General features: G+C 39.9%; 3 protein-coding genes across 4 annotated transcripts; 1 reads left to right on the forward strand and 2 right to left on the reverse strand.

The window, feature by feature from the left end:
- Nucleotides 1–912: 912 nt before the first annotated feature.
- LOC107089334 (vacuolar fusion protein MON1 homolog B-like) lies at nt 913–8,115 on the reverse strand. 2 transcript variants are annotated; one of them, XM_015382065.1, is made up of 6 exons: nt 7,958–8,115; nt 7,425–7,519; nt 5,430–6,014; nt 4,122–4,914; nt 3,884–4,031; nt 913–1,949 (listed from the first exon to the last, which is right to left on the reverse strand). In XM_015382065.1, exons 2-6 carry the CDS (start codon nt 7,501–7,503, stop codon nt 1,722–1,724), a joined length of 1,833 nt encoding a protein of 610 aa, XP_015237551.1. In that variant the 5' UTR covers nt 7,504–7,519; nt 7,958–8,115; the 3' UTR covers nt 913–1,721. The 2 variants fall into 2 exon arrangements, with proteins under 2 accessions (XP_015237551.1, XP_015237550.1); XM_015382064.1 differs by having other exon boundaries at nt 918–1,949; nt 5,430–6,017.
- Nucleotides 8,116–10,053: 1,938 nt separating this feature from the next.
- On the forward strand, nt 10,054–10,824 carry tcta (T-cell leukemia translocation altered). Its single transcript, XM_015382071.1, has 3 exons — nt 10,054–10,386; nt 10,480–10,531; nt 10,687–10,824. Exons 1-3 carry the CDS (start codon nt 10,176–10,178, stop codon nt 10,727–10,729), a joined length of 306 nt encoding a protein of 101 aa, XP_015237557.1. The 5' UTR covers nt 10,054–10,175; the 3' UTR covers nt 10,730–10,824.
- A 74-nt stretch (nt 10,825–10,898) lies between these two features.
- glyctk (glycerate kinase) lies at nt 10,899–18,172 on the reverse strand. Its single transcript, XM_015382066.1, has 5 exons — nt 17,915–18,172; nt 15,773–16,136; nt 13,131–13,282; nt 12,881–13,056; nt 10,899–12,791 (listed from the first exon to the last, which is right to left on the reverse strand). Exons 2-5 carry the CDS (start codon nt 16,126–16,128, stop codon nt 11,901–11,903), a joined length of 1,575 nt encoding a protein of 524 aa, XP_015237552.1. The 5' UTR covers nt 16,129–16,136; nt 17,915–18,172; the 3' UTR covers nt 10,899–11,900.
- Nucleotides 18,173–18,181: the final 9 nt, after the last annotated feature.

Here is an 18,181-nt window from a genome sequence, read left to right on the forward strand (position 1 = left end):
ACCAACATGTCTGAGGAAAATGGAGACATGGTGGCATACGCCTGTAGGCAGCAGCCTACAGATTTTTTTCTTTTTGATCATTCTCAGTGGCAGATTTTTTAATCTTGTCCTTTAAAATGTTCTGCAAGATCTATTGTCTGTCTAGGACAATATTTTCTCACAGGAATAAATGCTGTTTGAAAGTAATTCTTCTGTTGTTTTTGATTGAGCTTTTATTTATTTCTAAGTTTAGAAGTCATTTACCCAAATAGCTTTTTTTAACAGATGAAAACCTTAAAGCTGTCCATCAGCCCAGAAGCTTTGATCCAAAGCATTGCACTGTAGCTCTGGGGTTTTCTCTCGAACTTGGCTGCATCCGTGTTCCCATCAGGTTCCTGTCCTTGCTAGAGAAAAACATCTCTAATGCATAATGCTGACACCATGTTTTTGTCAGTGGATCTGTGCATGAAGGGCTTCCAAAGAGTTTGGTTTCTACAGTTTTCATTTATTTTTTTAAGTATGAAAGTGAGAGGAGAAAGGATTGGTTTTTAAAGACTGTTTTCCGGATCCTATTGTCTTAATGTCCCTTCTTCCTTCCTCATAAATTTTCATTTCCTTCTCTCCTTTACAAACCTTTTCCCTTACTTTTAAGTCTTTTGTCTTTAAGTACATATTACTTGTTTACCTTATGTAAGGTCTTTCCTTTCTCCTTTACTTCAAGCCAGGTTTACCTGTTTGTTTTTTGCTTTCTTCACTTATGTCTATATTCATTCCTTCCGTCCCTTTTCCTTCATTTTTCCCACCTTTTCATTCCCTTCTTTGCATAGATAAATTATTTAAAGCCCGTTTAACATTAACCATTTATTTATAGCAGATTTTACTATTTATTGGAATAAATAAACTGGCAGGAGGCTGGAGATCTACAAAAGTTACGGGAAATTTCCCAGAAAAAAATAAAAATAAAATGTGTGCACTCCGAAATTTATTTCATGAAACAAAAAACACTGTTAAGACTTGAATCGACAGAAAATACCTCAGGACTCACGAGTGTGAGGACATCATGTATAGACTCTTAAGAAGACAGTCCTTGAAAGAGGTCAAAGAGCCCGACGCTTCAGGTATGAAAGTATCTGAAGATCAACATGAGGCTTGTTTTCTTTAGAAAACATCTAAATGTTTCGCTCTGCTGAATGCGAGTACCAGCTGTAATGAAACCCTGCAATTTATTTTAAAACATCATCCATGAAGGTCAGTTTCTTGTGGCAGTTCCAGTGTCATCATTCCAGTTTATATTGACCTAATAAAAACTATTGCATACTCCCAGCTCCCCAAAATGCCAACATCTGACCTACTTTTCTTTAGTATTAACTCAAACAAGATTGCTATAGCTTATGAACAAACTCATCTGATACATTCAGAGTCCATGAGGAAATATTCTCTCTTTTTGTAATAAAACAATATAAAATCTTTTTTACTTAAATATTTTTCCCCCAATTGTGTTGTACCACAGTTCAAACTAAAACTGCTTCGGCCTGATGGTCTCTAAACAAAGGCGTCTCAGAGACAACATGCTCCCGTTCCTCAGGAAAAAGGAAGAATACTAGACTCTTTAAATAAGCTAAAATGTAGTGTCCGATTCTACTTGTCAGTTTATGTCAAGTCCAACATGTCTGAAAAACAGATTCTGAAAAATACCTCTGGGTCAAGTGTAAAAATTGAGTGAGGCAGCAGCTCTAAGAGTCCTATAGGAGCGATAAGAAGCCATTATCTGTGGTGTCTTGCTGATCTGATCTGCTGCTTCTTGAGCTCTTGCTGGGGTTAGGAGTGGTCGAATACTTGGGGGGGTATCTGATGAAGAGGCGGTCCTCCTCCTTCTTAATCCATCTCAGAAGCTTGGTGATGGCAGTAATGGCACAGGTCTTTGTCACCAGAGGGCTAAAGCAGGTGTAGAGCTCAAATTTGCTTGTGACCTAAAAAGAAAACGAGACAAAACAGAATTTTTTCCCAAAGTACGTTATCAGATGTGTTCAAATTAGTAGCATGAAACTGACCCATTGATGTAGATTAGGGATAAGTACAAACATTCCCCTATTCATTAGTGCATTTAGCAGCCATGCCTTCAGATCGCATGATGCCAACTTTGCTGAGCTCTATTTGTTACCCAGAGTTAATATTCTGCATCGGCCTAAAAAGCAAAGACCTTTGTCGTTTGTTCTCTAGTAGAGATGTGTTGATAGGACAGCAGCCCTCGGGGGCTGACTTTGGCTAGCCCTGAGTTAGATTCGTTATCAGACTAAGCTGTGGACACACTGGTATTCCTGTCTTCTTAAAGTTCCTATTTAGTCAGTAATGGTACTTGTATTGTGCTTTTTATCATTAACTATTTTATCTTATTTTATGTATGTATTTATTGGACCATGAGTCCGGAATATAGTTTTATCAGTCTTATCTATCCATCTCTAACCAACCTTTAGATCTAGCCACTGAGGGCAGGTGTCTTGCAGCTTTCACATCAGCTCCAAAGTCCTGAACAGGCACATGTGGCCTAAATCGGGTCAAATATGTAATGTTCTCTTACAACCTCCCTTGGAAGGAACACCTCCTAAGGGAGGCATCAAGAGGGCATCCGAAAAAGATGTATGAGCCACCTCAGCTGACTCCTTTTGATGTGGAGGAGAAGCGTCCCTACTCTGAGCCTCTCCTGGATGACTGAGATCATCACTCTAAGGGAGAGCACAGCCACCCTACAGAGAAAGCTCATTTCAGCCGCTTGAATCCAGAATCTTGGTTTTTTGGTCATGATCCAGATTTCACGACCATAGGTGAAGGTAGGAGCGTAGACCGACCCATAAATTAAGAGCTTTGCCTTTTTTGCTCAGCTCTCTTCTCCCCAACAGATCGGTGCAGCGTCTGCATTATAGCAGCAGCAACGCCGATTCGTCTATTGGTCTCCTGCTCCTTTTTCCTCTCATCTTTGAACAGAATCCCAAAATACTTGAACTCCTCCACCTGATGTAGGGGCTCTTCTCCAACCTGAAGGAGACAATGCACTTTTTTCAGATCGAGAACCATGGCCTCGGACTGCGAGGAGCTTATTCTCATCCCGGCCGGAACCGCCCCAGTGCATGCTTTAGGTCTTTTAATTTTAGCATAAATCATCTTATTTCATTGGCAAATTTTAATACTGCTCAAATCAAGGGAAAATACACATTTCAGGAAGAAACATTTACGTTAACTTATAAGAAAAATATTTCAAGAAGTCTGATTTCCCTCCCTCAAATGAGCAAATTTTAGAACAAATGCTGGAGAAAGATGCGAAAAAATGAGACTGAATTTAGGCTAATAAGCTGAGCTCAAATGAGCATGACGGCCACAGAAGTAGTGTTTTAACCACGTTGACCTCATTATTTGCACATATCTATGTAATAAGACTATGGTGAAAACGTGGTCAGACCATTATCGACTCATGCTGAATGCTTCCAGGCAGGAGAGCACATCAGCTACCTTCTCCCAAACAGACAGAGCCAGCTCTGGAATCAGGGGTTTGCTGACTTTGTTCAGAGTTTTGTTTCGGTTTTTCTCACCCAATAAAAGTGGCTTTCAGGTGCAGCCTTGCTGATAAACAATTATTAGAGGGAGTGCATGTTCCTATCAGGCATTAAAAGCCCTTATTTTATGTAACATTTCTGCCAACTTCTTCAAATGTAATCAAAATAATCTATTTCTGTTGATCCTAATGACCAGAAATAGACAGACTTCATTCATTCGAAAAAAATATGCTGTTTGAAAAAGGAAAATAAAGGAAGTATGTTAGAACTGTTTACAGCACATGCATCCATGTTCTAAAGCTTGTATTTAATGCCTGACAATAATGAGGCTGTAACCCCAACTATGAGCTCCTCACCCAGGCTAGCAGAGTTTCCCTCTCAGCGACGTGGTAGATGAGCTTGAGGGGTCGTGAGGTGCTGTGGATGCGGCTGTGCATGTATCGATACAGATCCAGGAGCCGCATTTTCTCCTCCTCGCTGCTGTATGGAGCCTCCATCTCTGGACTACAATCAGGTTAAACACACAGAGTCACAGGCAGCTGTCAGACAATAGCTAAAGAGGAACAAGTCAAAGTCACATCTACACACACATACCTGGTGAACTGGGTGAGCTGGCGGTAGTTGTCTGGCACGTCGAAGGGCTTGTACATGAAGTGCCTGAGGTCTGAGACGCCAACCTGACTCACGCTGTACGACTGAGCTTTGGCAATGAGGCTGAGGGAGTTCTGAGCCAACATGGCCTCCTCGATTTTCCTCTTGCACTCAGCTACGGAGTAAAAGGCCTCCTTGTCAGTGGAGAGCAGCAGCAAACAAACCGTACAGTCCGGGGGGTCCAGGTAGGAGATGTATGCATAAAAATAGCAGTCAGGGTTAAAGAGGGGCAGGCAGATCGGAGTCCAGATCTCCCCAGCTTGAAAAGCAGAAGAGGCTCCGATGAGGTTCAGCAGCAGGTGGACGTCGGCCGGTGCCAGCCTCGCATCCTCGATCACGGTTTTCTCCTGGACGATGGTTAGCAGCTGGTTTTTAGCAATCAGGATGGAGAAAACCAGATTGGGGGTGATAGCTTTCTGCAGGATCTGGCTGAGAGAATCCCTGAGAGAGGCAGCCAGAGGCAAGCAATGCACTGCTGCAAGCAGAAAGCTGGGGTCTGAATCCACCAGGTTCAGCAGACCATCCAGGATCTTCTCTGAGCCTGCGAGGAGTCGCCTCAGGTCGTAGTTCTTCTTGTGCTCAAAGATGCGCGATATGCTGGCCTGGGTCAGCATGCTGATGATCTGGTAATATACGTAGAGGAGTTCTTCACGCAGCTGCTGCTCAGACTGACGACTGCTGGAGACGCACACCAGAACCAGAGGCCCCTTCTGTAGGAACACCACCGTGTTCTCCTCTGATGGAACAGAGACACAATAAAGGTAAAGAGGGTTAAAAAAAAAAAAAAAGAATCCTAAAAGCAACAAGTGCAACAAGGACTTTGACATAACATTTAGTCAATAACTATAAACCTGAGTTCATTTTATTTTTTTGTACAAAGATATATATATATATATAAATTCAAGATGGAGGGCAGATGAACGGTTTTCAAAAACAATCTCATATTTGACATTTGCTTCTTTATCACACAGAACTCCTATTTAAAAATACTTTTAAATAGATTTTAAAAGCATTTCTTATGTGTATTAATCTCCAACTATAGCTGCTGTATTTTTTTCCTCATCTTCTGGTACCGACCCTAAATATAATGCTACGATATACGAGGCTAAAATGTAAAGATCTGGATGTCCCTCCATAACGACACATCACTAAATGTAAAATTCTCTACAGACAGAGGGAAATCAAACGATAACACAAATGCAGTTAGCTGATAAAATTAGCTGAGTTTACCCTGAGAGTCAGTGGGCTCACCTGAATAAACTGAGCGGATGATGTTATCCCCGCTTTGAACAAAAGACACCAGCGCCATCATGACCCCCATGGTTGAAGAAAGCGCCTCTTCGCTGCCATATCGGGAATAAATGGGCTTTCCAGCCTCACTCAGAACAAAAACATGCTTCCTGTGTCGCCGCCAGCTGTCGGCAGTGACATCCTCATCACGGTGAGACGTAAACGAAGGAGATTCCTGAATCCCCGTCTCAAGTAAAGGAGATGATCTCCCCTTTACGCCTATGCCTTGTTCTTCTAGCTTGGCCTTGGCCAGCATTGTAACAACAAACTCCCCAGAGTCGCTCTGAGCGTTGTTGATGGCAGCATCCTCAGTGACTCGCTCAGCTGGGTGGGCCGCCAGGTTGGTCTGACACTCCGAGTCCTGTGTCCTGGAATCTGTTCCAGGGTTGGGCGGAGGCCCTTCGTCCAGACCAGAATCCTCCACTGAAGCATCAGACGGCTGCAAAGTTGCAGGCTCACTTCTGTTAACGCTGCTGCAAGCATTGGTTGCCACTTGATCAGGAAACATGTGGTTCCCCAAGAGACAGAGAGAAGTGGCCAGGGTGTCTGCTATGGTGAAAGCAAAACTGAATTAGTTATGAAATAAACATTGTTGTCCAAATAACAATTGGATCATTCACAGCCAAGAATAATAAAGGGAACAGGAAATAAAAGTAAAAAAAAATATATATATATATATATGTTATTTTCAAGAATCTCACAAAAATCTTCATCTGGAGAGTTAAAGCTTTTTTTAACTACCTTTAAAGCATTAACTGGCTGATGTTTAAAGAAAGATTTTTTTTTTTTTTACTTTTTCTCTGCTTTTGCAAATGGAAGATCGAAGCGGCTCTATGTCATTTTACTCACATCTGACTTTTAAACTTCTACCATTAAAATAATGATCTTAGTGTTCAGGAAGTAAAAATTACAGCTTTTATTTTTTTTAATCTAGGTAAAGTACAATCGTTTTGTAATTTGTAGTGAATTTCCTTTTGGATCAACCTTTCATAGAATAATGTGATATTTCAACCTTTCAGAGTTAGTCAGCACAGGAACTGTGAAATAATCAAAATAAATGCTAAATATTCTATACATAAAGTCAACTCCCCCCCCCCCTTTTTTTGTTTACATCTAATATTATTTTGCAAGGATGGAATAATTTAAACAATTTTGACATTTGTGCTACTGTTATATGACTTCTTATGATTAAATAGCTTGTTTATATTCAAAGCTTTTTTTTTTCACTTTAAATTAATTGAACTTTATTGATCTCATGTGGGAGAAATTCACCTCTGCATTAAACCCATCCCCTTGAGTAATGGATTAAGTTGGGGTTAAGGGAGACCCACAGTGGCAGTCTGTGGGAGTGGGACTCAGGATTCCAAGCTCTATGCCCTTCCCACTAGACTTCCACTCCCCTCTAAAGAATACCATAGAGTAAAACGTATTACTGGTTTGAAAAAACTGGTTTTAAATGACCTGTCCACAAATTTTACAAAAAAAATATCCATCCAATTCTGCCAATTTAGATATCTATGTCGAAACCTGAAGTTATACTTTCCTTTAATGTCACTTCTAATGTGATTTAATGTCACTGGTCACTTCCATTACATATTTAATCTTTTTATCTTCTTCCTTTTATCTTTGCATAAAAATATCTTAAGGTTAATCTGGAGTGTAGATTATATTTTTCACAGGATTTTGTAATTCTAAATCTAAAACTGTAGTCCAGCCTTTTTTCTCTCTCTTTGCTCTCTGTGTGGTGCTTCTCCCCCATGTTAATGTCAAGCTGCTGAAATTTGAATTTCCCTTAAAGCGTCATCCTAATGGATAAAAATCAGGTCTCAGTCTTTAAAATTTACACAATTCAAATGCAATGAATGCAATCTTCTAGTGTTTATTTGGTTGTAAACTTGTATTTGTATAATAAAGGCTGGATCACTGCAGTTACGTTGAGAATGAAGTAATATTTACCAGGTGGGTTGCTCTCTGTTGGAGGGTCAGATGTCTCCTCTGCCTGCCCCTCTGTGTCTTTATGATGGTCTACCTCCATGATACCATCCCAGTCCCTAGAAAACAAAGGAATCCACATTCAGCTTCATTAATAAAGCACTGAGGTGTGATAACCTCATGAATAAATGTACTAATCAATGAGGTGACCTAAAATCAGGAGAGAGTGAACACCTTAAAGACAGCAAACAGACGCCGAGTCCAATCTGATTACAGCTTCAGCAGCAAATACAGTGTTACTCACCAGCAGAGGACGGTTATTAAAAAGAGTTTATTTTAAAATAAGTTTCCAAACAAACATAGCTGCCGGTTAATGCAGTTTTCCTTTATAAAATGAAACTCTCTGGCGGTGAATACGGACACAGCAAATGCTCACTATAGAGGCGAAGCTAACAGAAGCTAACAAGGCGAAACACAAACAGATGGATTTCATGGCCTCGGCTTCAACCAACTCTCTTTCTTAAATTTGATAAATAAACACAAACGACAAAACTTACGTTTGTAAAATGTCCAAACGTTGACTTTAAAAAAATACAAAGCACTACAATAACTTCACTGTGTAGCACGGTTGCAAATGAGCTGACAGGATGAGAAGCCGAAAACAAATCTTGCTCTTACAGCGGCGAACTTCCGGAGTCGACGATGACGTGGTTCAGGTAGCCAATAAGAATGCTGGTAGGAGCGGTTAAGCCCCGCCTATAAAATCTTAAAATCAGAGGTACTCAAAAACCTAACCACAGAGAGATGATAGTGATAATTATAGGATGGGTAGAGGAAGTAAGACCAGACAGTCATTTGTATTCTTTATTCTGTAGCAATTCTTCATTGTATTTAAAAAAAATATTTACCCATTAATATTCAATTCAAGTTTGTTCATGTATATAGCACCAATTCACAACACGTCATATCAAGGTATTTTACAGTTAACCAGCCCATACAGTCAAATTGATTAAAAGTTTTCTATCTAAGGAAAACAAGTTGATTGCATCGACTCATTGACTTGAAGGCAATCTCTCACACTAAGCATGATTGTAGCGACAGTGGAGAGCAAAAACTCCCTTTTAACAGGAAGAAACCTCCAGCAGAACCAGGCTCAGTGAGAGCGGCCATCTGCCGAGGCCGACTGGGGTTCAGGGAGACAGAAGCAGAGATACAAAAAGCAGCTGTAAAAGGCGTCCCAGTCCAAGAAACACACAGCCAGGCAGACAAGCTCTGAACCAACTCCCATGTCAGAGGATGAAGAGAGCACATCCAGCCAGTCACAGTCAGAGAAACAGGACACTGGAAAAACAGGCCAATCTCCAACATCTATAAACAACAGTATTGATGGCAGCAGCACAGCTGATATTTCTCTCCAGGGTGGAGTCACAGCCAAACAGGGACAGATGAAGCTACTATGAGAAAAGGCAGAGAGAGCATAAAGTTAGACATTGAACTAACAGATTCTGTAGAGTTGAAGAATAGAGATAGAATGAAGCAGAATGATTAAAAAGGGGTCCCTATGTCCTCCTTAAAATGTCATTTAAATCAATAGTGAGGAAAAAAATTATGCAAATCAGGAACCAAGACACTTTCCCACATTCAAAACACATGACAAAAACACTGGGCCATCAATGAATCAATGATAAAGTAAAAGCTTTATAACATATAAGAAAATTCAAGTATTTAGTGTGAATTAGAATCATTACTTAGAAAAGACATTAGATTCAACACCACATCATCATTGGTAATGTTCATATTAAACGACCAGGGACAATAAAACATGTACTGGATAGTAGCTACTGTAACTTTAACATTTCTCTAGAATTTGTTGTTAAAGGGCTTTCAAAATAAACAGTGTACTGATAACAGGTTGTTCATTTCAAAAGATAGTTCCTTTCAGTCATTTAGTGGAATTAGTGCATTAACTTTCTCTACTTCAGGCGTGGCTTAAAAACAGGAAATGCAACATTGTTGGATCCCATCCCAGGCACTCAGGCCACAGTCCAGACCAGTTGTTCACAAACTCTTGAACAGGCTCTGCTTCTCAGTTCTCTCCATGCTGTGCTTATCCCTGTTGCTTGTGTAGGTTGTTCTAAGACTTTTTCCGTCCCCTACATCTTTCTCTCATATGCTTTGATATTTTATTATAAAAAATCCCATTTTATTGATCTTGCAGTCTAACGTGATTTTATGTTTTATCTGGTGCAGGTCATAGTAAAATTACAATTAAATATGTTAAGATACATTTGATAATGAATTTGAAGAAAATCAGCAAAAACAGCAGACATAAGAGACTGAAACATAAGAGACACTTTGCGTTGCGTGTAATGAATCTATGTATGATAAATCAGTTTCACTTTTTGAATTACTAAAATAAATTAAATTTAAGTAATATTCTATTTCACTGTGATGCTGGGACTACTAGACCATTCATTTACAGTTCAACCATCTGTCCAGTAGGTGGCGTCTTTAGGGTTGTTGCCAACCGCCGAATAAGAGCAGAAACAGATCCTCTTTCCAGTAGATGGCGGTAATACGCATCAGTAAGTTGCTTGCAAACCGCTATAAAAACAAGACGAAGAGGGGAAAAAAAAGAAGAAGAACAGCAGTAGAATGGTCCCGTATGTAAACAGTGAAGGCATCATACCTTGCAGAAACAAAGGGATGTTATGAAAGTGACTAAACCAGCAGCTGGCATATTCAGTCCCAGCGTTAACCGTTGAAGCGGACAGCATGGATGAGTCGTGGGATTTTGAGTTTCTGTCCCGCATCGCTGACAGCTGCCTATCGTTCCTCTCCGAGTTTGTGGACGATTGGCTCGCCAACGACATGAGGGTCTCCATCTTTAAAATCCTTTTCAGTTGGCTGGTTTTTAGCCTCATCGCGATTCATTTTGCATGGAAGGTCTACGGGAACACAGTTAACGACATGTATTACCGACAAGGTGGGTGTGTTTCGTTCCGCACAGGGATATTATGTTTTGTAAAAACCAAGCTAGCCCTGTTAGCATGTTAGCATATACTCTGTTTACATTCAGGGAGCGGACAGAACGGAGGAACCCCGGAGGCTGCTCCTCACCTCAGTGGATGGTGGGTGTTTGATGTCACCGTTACACGACTGTCTTCTCTCATTTCTTTTACTTTAATAAGTCAAACGATTAGGTTTGTTTCCAAAGTGACAGCCCGCTTTAATGTCATCGTCATGGTTTTTTATTGATGTTTTGTATTTTTCTGTTGTCTTGCAGGGAGAGTAAAACAGGAGACAATCTGAAGAGCCATCGGGATTAGAGAAATACTCCTTTTTAAATTATGGGCTGGACATTTTAGCTTTTGAGAAACTGAATGAACAGTTTTGATAATTTATAGATATAAACAATATATATATATATATATATATATATATATATATATATATATATATATATATATATAATGTACCCATATGTGTGTTTATCTGGTGAAGTTGTGAATTATGCAATTAAAATAGTCAACCGGTTTACAAAATAAACTTTAAATTGAAAAAAGAAAGATGTGCTGTTTATACTTTTCAGCATAACCCAAAACAGTAGAAAGTTTAAATCACGAGTTTCAGACATTTTTTTTCTAATAAGGCATATTAGGAATAGGAATTTGGGGTTTTCATGAGCTGTGTGCCAAAATCATCAGTATTAAGACAATAAAAGGCCTGAAATATTTCACTTAGTGTACAATGAATCTAAAATATATGAATGTTCAAGTTTTATCATTACATTATGGAAAATAATTAACTGTATCACAATATGCTAATATATTGAGAAGGACCTGCATATCAGTCACATTTACGTGTGTTTTTCCTATCAATCTAAGAGTAGTCTGTGTTTATTTGCAAGCTGACAGCAAGATGGTAGATTTAATTAATTAATGTAATTTGACATTAAATTTAGAAAGTGAACTTCATCAGATATGAATAAAAAAGAAAATCACGAAGCAACGTCTCATATGGTACCAATTTTTATTTGAAAGAAATGTATCTGTTGGATCCTATTTTAGGATTAATTGTCAAGGTTAGAATATTTTTACAGAATTTGTTGTTATCAATTATAGTATAGTTATCAAATTAATTTATTAAAACTGGAAATAGATGCACAATTTATTTCATAAATATATTTATATATATATATATATATATATAGATTCATTATTACTGTTCAATTACAGAACTGCCCGTTATTTTCCAAAATTACCATAAATCCATGTAACTCCTCTCTAAACGTCTAATTAAAAAAATAGACTATATACTAACAGAAAGACTCTGTTAGTAGAAATAATCAGTAGAACCAGGCCCAGTGTGAGGACCCATCTGCTAAATCTGGTAATTTGTAAAAAAGAAAACCCTATAAAAACTTTTTAATGCATATGAATAAAAAAAAAACCTGACATGATGATCCACTGGTTTTTGTCACAATGGTTTGTTTTGGTTTTAACTTATTTTGATGGGGATGGCTGGGATAAGCAGCACATGTACATCCATGACATTAGTACAGGTCAGGCCAGGTACCAGTAGACGCTGTGCGCCTGAGAGACCAGAAAAAAAAGTGTAAGAGTCATTGTTACTGAGGAAGCTGTCAACATCTAACCCCTGTGCATGGGCTTCATCATACAGCCCCCCATCAGTGATGGCTCCTGCAGCCTCTGTTGGTCCATCCTGACCATCAGTGCCACCGCTCAGAAACACAGGCCCCTGAGGGGGGAGCTTCAGGCCCCTCATTTCCAGTGCCACTCTTAGAGCCAATTCCTGGTTCCGCCCACCTCGCCCTTTTCCTGTCAACTCCACAGTGGGTTCTCCTCCAGCTAACAGACATGTGGCGCCCCAACCTTCAGTTCGCCCTTCGTCCATCACCTGCATGGTCCGGCACAGATCCCAGCTCTCCACGCCCACGTCGGGCCCCAGCCTCAGCACCTCAGCCGCGATCTCTGGAGGCGGCTCCTCATAGGAACAGGCGAAGCGAGCCAGAAGGCCGTACATTCTGGAGACCATCCTCACATCTCCACAGACTCCTGGTGAGAGCACAACAGGACGGAAACCTAGCTCTCGAGCACGCCTGCCGGCACATGTGAGTGCAACAGTATTAGAGCCAATCACAACGTTTAGAGCCTTTTCAGCTGAATCGACGTCCCCCGTGTTCTCTTTCCAGCGGGGACCCTGTCTGGCAAGCACTTCCTTTACTGATGCTGGAATAGAGTTGTGCAGCTTGTATTGTTCAAGGATAGATAACACTTCCTCTGGCCACACCTCACATGCCACTGTTGGGCCACTTGCTATCAAATCAAGCGGGTCCCCAATCACATCAGACAGCGTGAGTGAAACCACCTTTGGTAAAACAATTAGAAGATCACTAATTAGAAATATGCTCTTTTTCCAATAAAAATATATATTTTGAAATACCTGCTGGGAGTTACCTGTGCAGGGTGAGCATGGTGTGCAAGCCCTCCACCTTTCAACAAAGAGAGGGATCGACGTACTTTGTTCAGCTCTTGGATGGTGGCACCAGCAGCAGCAAGTCTGCGGGTGACATCAAGCTTCTCTTGAAGCGAGATTGGAGGAATTGGTGCTGGTAAGAGTGCAGAGCCTCCACCTTGACAGAAACAAACCTGCTGTGAAACCCATACAATCTGATGTGACTATTAAGAGAAATGCACATGCTCTTACCTGATATTAATACAAGCAGCAAATCTTTTTCGGTCAGTTCACTGGCTAACTGTTTGATCCGTTCAGCTGCTCTCACAGAGTCATCATCAGGTAGGTTGTTTTTGGCTCCTTCCATGACTTTGATCCGGCTGTCTTCCTTCAGCAACAGATGGCTGCAATCGATACAAAGAATAACATGTAGAATAACATTCTTATCCATATTTTAGGTTACTTTGGGTATTCAGACTAGCACTAATCTATTAACATGCCACTAATAATTGTAAAGTGAAAGAAAACTGTATACTTCATTTAAAAATGTAGTTAAATGTCGTATTTAAAAGGATTTCTTCCAAGGTTGCCCTGTGATGCACTCTAAGGGCCGTTCTAACAATATAAGATCCCAGGTTTGGAGTGTCCCACACGTAGGTTCATCTCCAACCAAACCTTGAATCGTTAAGCAGGTTACCTTCCAGGATTGCTCCTTTAGCCTCATCTATTTTTCTATATGAAGCTAATTTCATCTATGCACTCTGACCAGCCTTCCTGTCCCTCATAGCATAAGGGTGTCCACACCAAGTTTCACTGTGGGTGGTGTGTTCAAAATGTTGGTCAGTGTTAGTTTTCCATCATTAAGGCTTTATAAATAGATTGAATTCAGTGTTATCTGCCCAGAGCACCTTTTCATACATTTTCACTGCTTTCCTTACATGGTGTCTACATGTTTTTTTTTTTTTGCCTAAAAATCTATTTTCTATCCCTAATCCCAAATTTTCTATTATCTTCTTAACGTTTTTCTATGAAGATCAGATTTGTAGAGTTCACAACTAGCAGTTATTTTCTCACATGAACAGGGGATTTTTTTTTTTTCAGGTCATGTGGCCTCTACAGAAAGGTCAAAGTAAATAATCAGAGTTAAAAGTTTATTACTCAAGTAAAAGTTGAAATCTTTACTTGTAGAAGTTAGAGTATCAACTTAAGCTTTTTATTTAAGTAAAAGTGTAAAAGTACTATTTTTAAAATGACTTAAAGTATAAAAGTAAAAGTAATAAAATACTTTTTTTTTAGAATGCTTTACAGCACTACCCTATTAAAGGAAAATTTTTCTACAATTCTGGATGATAACTTTTCTTTTTCTAAGTTTTATAACTAATGGCAACGGTGTCAATTTTAACTTTGTATTTTCTTGAAAAATATTTATTTTGGTATGAGGCGAACAACAAGTTAGTGCATTACCGAGTCAAACCACAAAGAAATTAATTGTGTGGATGAAACAAATGGTGAGACCATGGTCTTGAGCCGGTAAAGGGTAGGGTGCCTTATCCAGGTTGGGGAGGATGTACTGCCCCTAATGGAGAAGTTTAAGTATTTTGGGGTCTTTTTCACGAATGAGAGGAAGATGGAGCAGGAGATTGATAGGTGGATTGGTGCAGCGTCTGCTGTGAAGCGTGCGCTGTACCAGTCTGTTGTGGTGAAGAGAGCTGAGCCAAAAAGCAAACCTCTCGTTTTAGCGGTCGATCTACATTCCTACCCTCATCTTTGGTCATGAGCTTTGGGTCATGCCTGTAAGAATTAGATCCCGGATACAAGCGGCTGAAATTATTTTTTTCCGTAGTGTGTCTGGGCTCTCCCTTGGAGATAGGGTGAGAAGCTCAGTCATCCAGGGAGGACTTAGAGTAGAGCCGCTGTTCCTCCACAATGAGGTAACCCAGTTTGAGGTGACTTGGGCATCTGATTAGGATGCCCCCTGGACGTCTCCCTGGTGAGGTGTTCCAGGCACGTCCCACCAGGAGGAGGCCCAGGGGAAGACCCAGGACACGCTGGAGGGACTGTGTTTCTCGGCTGGCCTGGGAATGCCTTGGGATTCCCCTGGAGGAGCTGGCCCAATTGGCTGGGGAGAGAGACGTCTGGGCCTCCCTGCTGAAGCTGCAACCCCAGCGACCCGACCCCGGATAAGTGGAAGAAGATGGATTGATGGATGGATGATGAAACAAATTATTTTGACGTCTATTTTTCAAATGTAAGGAGTATAAGTATAAAGTTGCCTAAAAAATAATTATTCCAGTAAAGTATAGATAGCCAAAATTTCTCCTTAAAGGTATAGTGGAGGATTTTCGCAAATTTTTGAAAAGACCCCCCCCCCCTCGACTTCAGGAGCTCCCGAGATGGATCGTCTATTAAGCATGCAAGAGCGTGCACAGCCCGTTTCTCCTCGTGCACGCTCCGTTTAAACGTTGCTGTTTGCATCGCTCATATAAGCTTACTTTCCAAGAGAAGATTTGCAATTTTTCCACTATGTCAGATTCACCACCAGTGAGAGATAATAGGGACGAGCACGTAGGACGGCCTTACATAAACTTCACCAGAATGATTGACAATTAGGAGGACCACTTATTTTGATGATCCACCTGGAAAAAGATCTTCCTCCACTATACCTTTAAGTGAAGTAATAAAGTATTTGTACTTTGTTACTTGATACATCTGTAAATAATGCTGGCATGAGATGACACAGGAGTGGACATTATTCACTTAGTATGTGACATAGACAAGATCCCAACCAGCTGGATGGATTTTATTTGAGTGGCTGTAATGTTGCAAAGTATAAAATACACAAACTAGTAAGAATACTTCTGCGGGGCCCTGTTAATTGTACATGATCCGCTTACCTTTTTCCATGCTGCTTCAGTGTCTGCTGTATCCCATGCGGCACGCTGATGACTCCTTTGACAATATGATCGCCCAGAATCCTCTCTACCTCTGCAGCCATTCCCAGAACCGCTTTCCCGAAGCCCACCAGGTGCAGGTTGTGCCTTAATGTGAATGTGCGTCCGTCAATAATGACGGAGTCTTCCTTGCGTTCTATGCTCTGCCTGACCACATGGTCTGGCTGCACAGCTTCCACCGCAACTCGGAAGATTTCCCGTGCCCGAGAGTCCAGGGACATTTTACGAAAGGTGGGTTTCCCTCTGCCCAAGACGGCCAGAAAAGGCTGGTGCTGGAACAAGGAAAGGATGCGGGCCATTGACACCTCTGTGGAATCAATCCATTAAGATGTGTAGAGTAAGAGAAGCATGTTAATTACATTATATATGAACAATTTAGGGATGATACTGTCAGAATGATATGTGCATTAAAAATATCAGATGTTTTATATTCAAAATCATGCATACATACCAAATGTAAGCCAATTTTAATAATGGAGGGCCATTGTAAAATATATATGTATTAAAAATGATCAGTTTTTGTACACATTACCACACTTCGAAAGAGCTCCAGATGTAAGACAATTTGACAATAAATTCCCAGAGATTTTTGGCATAGTTTAACCCAACCCTCACCCTGTAGCTTCAAAAGTCTTTTGAGTTCAAATCTGCAACAGGCTGAGTCTACTTAAATTGATAGAAAAATCATTTTATATACTCCATCTAGATATTTAGTTTTTAATGTTAAAGACCAAATTATACATTTACTATTATTAGTTTGATTTATGTTCAAATTAACAAAAGTTAGATGTTATCGTTTGTAGTTAATATCAAAATTCCGCTTCTATCTCTCACTTCAAGTCTGTTTCGAAGGCTGCCTACCTGTGTGGGCTGTGTACGGCGATTAAAGCCTGCAGATTTCTGTGGCAGCCTGTTGTGTGTGTTCCAGATCCGCAGTTCAGCAAAAATGTAACCAAACAGTGACTGGAGTTGTTTAAACTACGTTTAATGATTGATTTGAGATATCACTGCCCATGTGAACATGCATTTCAGCTGTCCTTTTAACCTCTTCTCTACACTACCAAAAAAAAAAAAACCCTTTTATTTACATTAAATTAAATACACATTTTTATAATAAAAATATTCTCAGTGTGTTATTCATTTGAAATCTTTTTTTTTTTTTTTATCGATAGTAAGCTAAGAGAATACATTTAAAAAACTTGATTATGAGTTGAATGGTTGCTGGTGCCAGACAGGCTTGTCTGAGTAGAACTGATGACCTACTGGGATCTTTATGAACAATAGAGTAGAGGAGCTTTACAGAATGCCTTTCCTGAGCACTACTTGTTGAAAGTGGTGCTTTAGTTAAAAGGAAAGGATGCGGGTCATTGACACCTCTGTGGAATCAATCCATTAAGATGTGTGGAGTGAAATAATCATGTAAATTACATAATATATGAATAATTTAGGGATGATACTGGCAGAATGATATGTGCACTTATGCCAACTAAAAAAAACAAAAACAAAAAAAACAGGAAACTGGTGCTTTAGTTACTAGAATTGGAGAGGCTGCAGGCTAAATGTGTTGCAGTGGCAGGTGGTAATGGCATTTCCAGTGTCAGCTGTCCCAGGTATGCTGGTACTACTTAATATTGCTAAAAAATAAACTTGACTCTTTTGCATATTTAGTCTCAAATTCAGTTGCAACAATCAGGCAGTCATCACAGTTTGTATCAAATGCCCTGGCTGGTGGTGGTGGTGCAGTAGTTTGGGATATAACTGTGTGAACATCATAACCCCCAGTGCAAATGACCATGTACATCCTTTTATCACAGAAGAGAACACATCTCATGAGGGTTACTTCCACTAGGATAATGCATCTTGTCAAGTTTGAGGTTGTCAGTTGTCAGTGAGTCTTTATCATAAATACAGATCAGGCATATTATTACATAATATCAATACTGGAAAGTGGTCACAATCACTACAAATTAAACAAAATCTAGATATCTCAGCTATTGTTATTCAAAACTAATAGAATTATTTGTTAATTCAATTAATTTAGCAAAAAAAACACGAACAGCATAAAGTTATAGTCGAAGACCATACCTTAGGCTTGGAGTTGCCTTTCTGTGGGGTCAAAAGTCATCCTGCAGCTTTCTTCATGTGTTTATTTTGCTGTGGCAGTAAATCTTAGAAGCGGCTGAGAATCAAATCTTTGCCCATTTTTTATGTGACAGAATGACTGGTATTTAACAAACACATATACTTCTATTCAAATAATGCAATGCTAAACATTAACATGCAGAGTTTAAGTTTATTTGATCGTTTGAATTTAAGCATTAGTGTTGTTTTTAAAGTACTGCGCAACTCTCG

The sequence above is a fragment of the Cyprinodon variegatus genome, unplaced genomic scaffold (genome assembly GCF_000732505.1).
Source record: "Cyprinodon variegatus isolate N-32 unplaced genomic scaffold, C_variegatus-1.0 Scaffold248, whole genome shotgun sequence".
In the NCBI taxonomy this organism is placed as follows: Eukaryota; Metazoa; Chordata; class Actinopteri; order Cyprinodontiformes; family Cyprinodontidae; genus Cyprinodon; species Cyprinodon variegatus.

Bases quoted from the DNA above. Each gene is read 5' to 3' on its own strand.
- LOC107089334 (XM_015382064.1), bottom strand. From the start codon at position 7,503: ATGGAGGTAGACCATCATAAAGACACAGAGGGGCAGGCAGAGGAGACA. The intron at 4,915-5,429 runs GTGAGCCCACTG...CTGTTCCATCAG, and splicing joins CATCCGCTCAGTTTATTCAG to AGGAGAACACGGTGGTGTTC. The intron at 1,950-3,883 runs GTGAGGAGCTCA...TTTTCTTTTTAG, and splicing joins GGGAAACTCTGCTAGCCTGG to GTCACAAGCAAATTTGAGCT.
- tcta (XM_015382071.1), top strand. From the start codon at position 10,176: ATGGATGAGTCGTGGGATTTTGAGTTTCTGTCCCGCATCGCTGACAGC. The intron at 10,387-10,479 runs GTGGGTGTGTTT...GTTTACATTCAG, and splicing joins CGACATGTATTACCGACAAG to GGAGCGGACAGAACGGAGGA. The intron at 10,532-10,686 runs GTGGGTGTTTGA...GTTGTCTTGCAG, and splicing joins GCTCCTCACCTCAGTGGATG to GGAGAGTAAAACAGGAGACA.
- glyctk (XM_015382066.1), bottom strand. From the start codon at position 16,128: ATGGCCCGCATCCTTTCCTTGTTCCAGCACCAGCCTTTTCTGGCCGTC. The intron at 13,283-15,772 runs GTAAGCGGATCA...TATCGATTGCAG, and splicing joins CTGAAGCAGCATGGAAAAAG to CCATCTGTTGCTGAAGGAAG. The intron at 12,792-12,880 runs GTAACTCCCAGC...GTTTTACCAAAG, and splicing joins ACCATGCTCACCCTGCACAG to GTGGTTTCACTCACGCTGTC.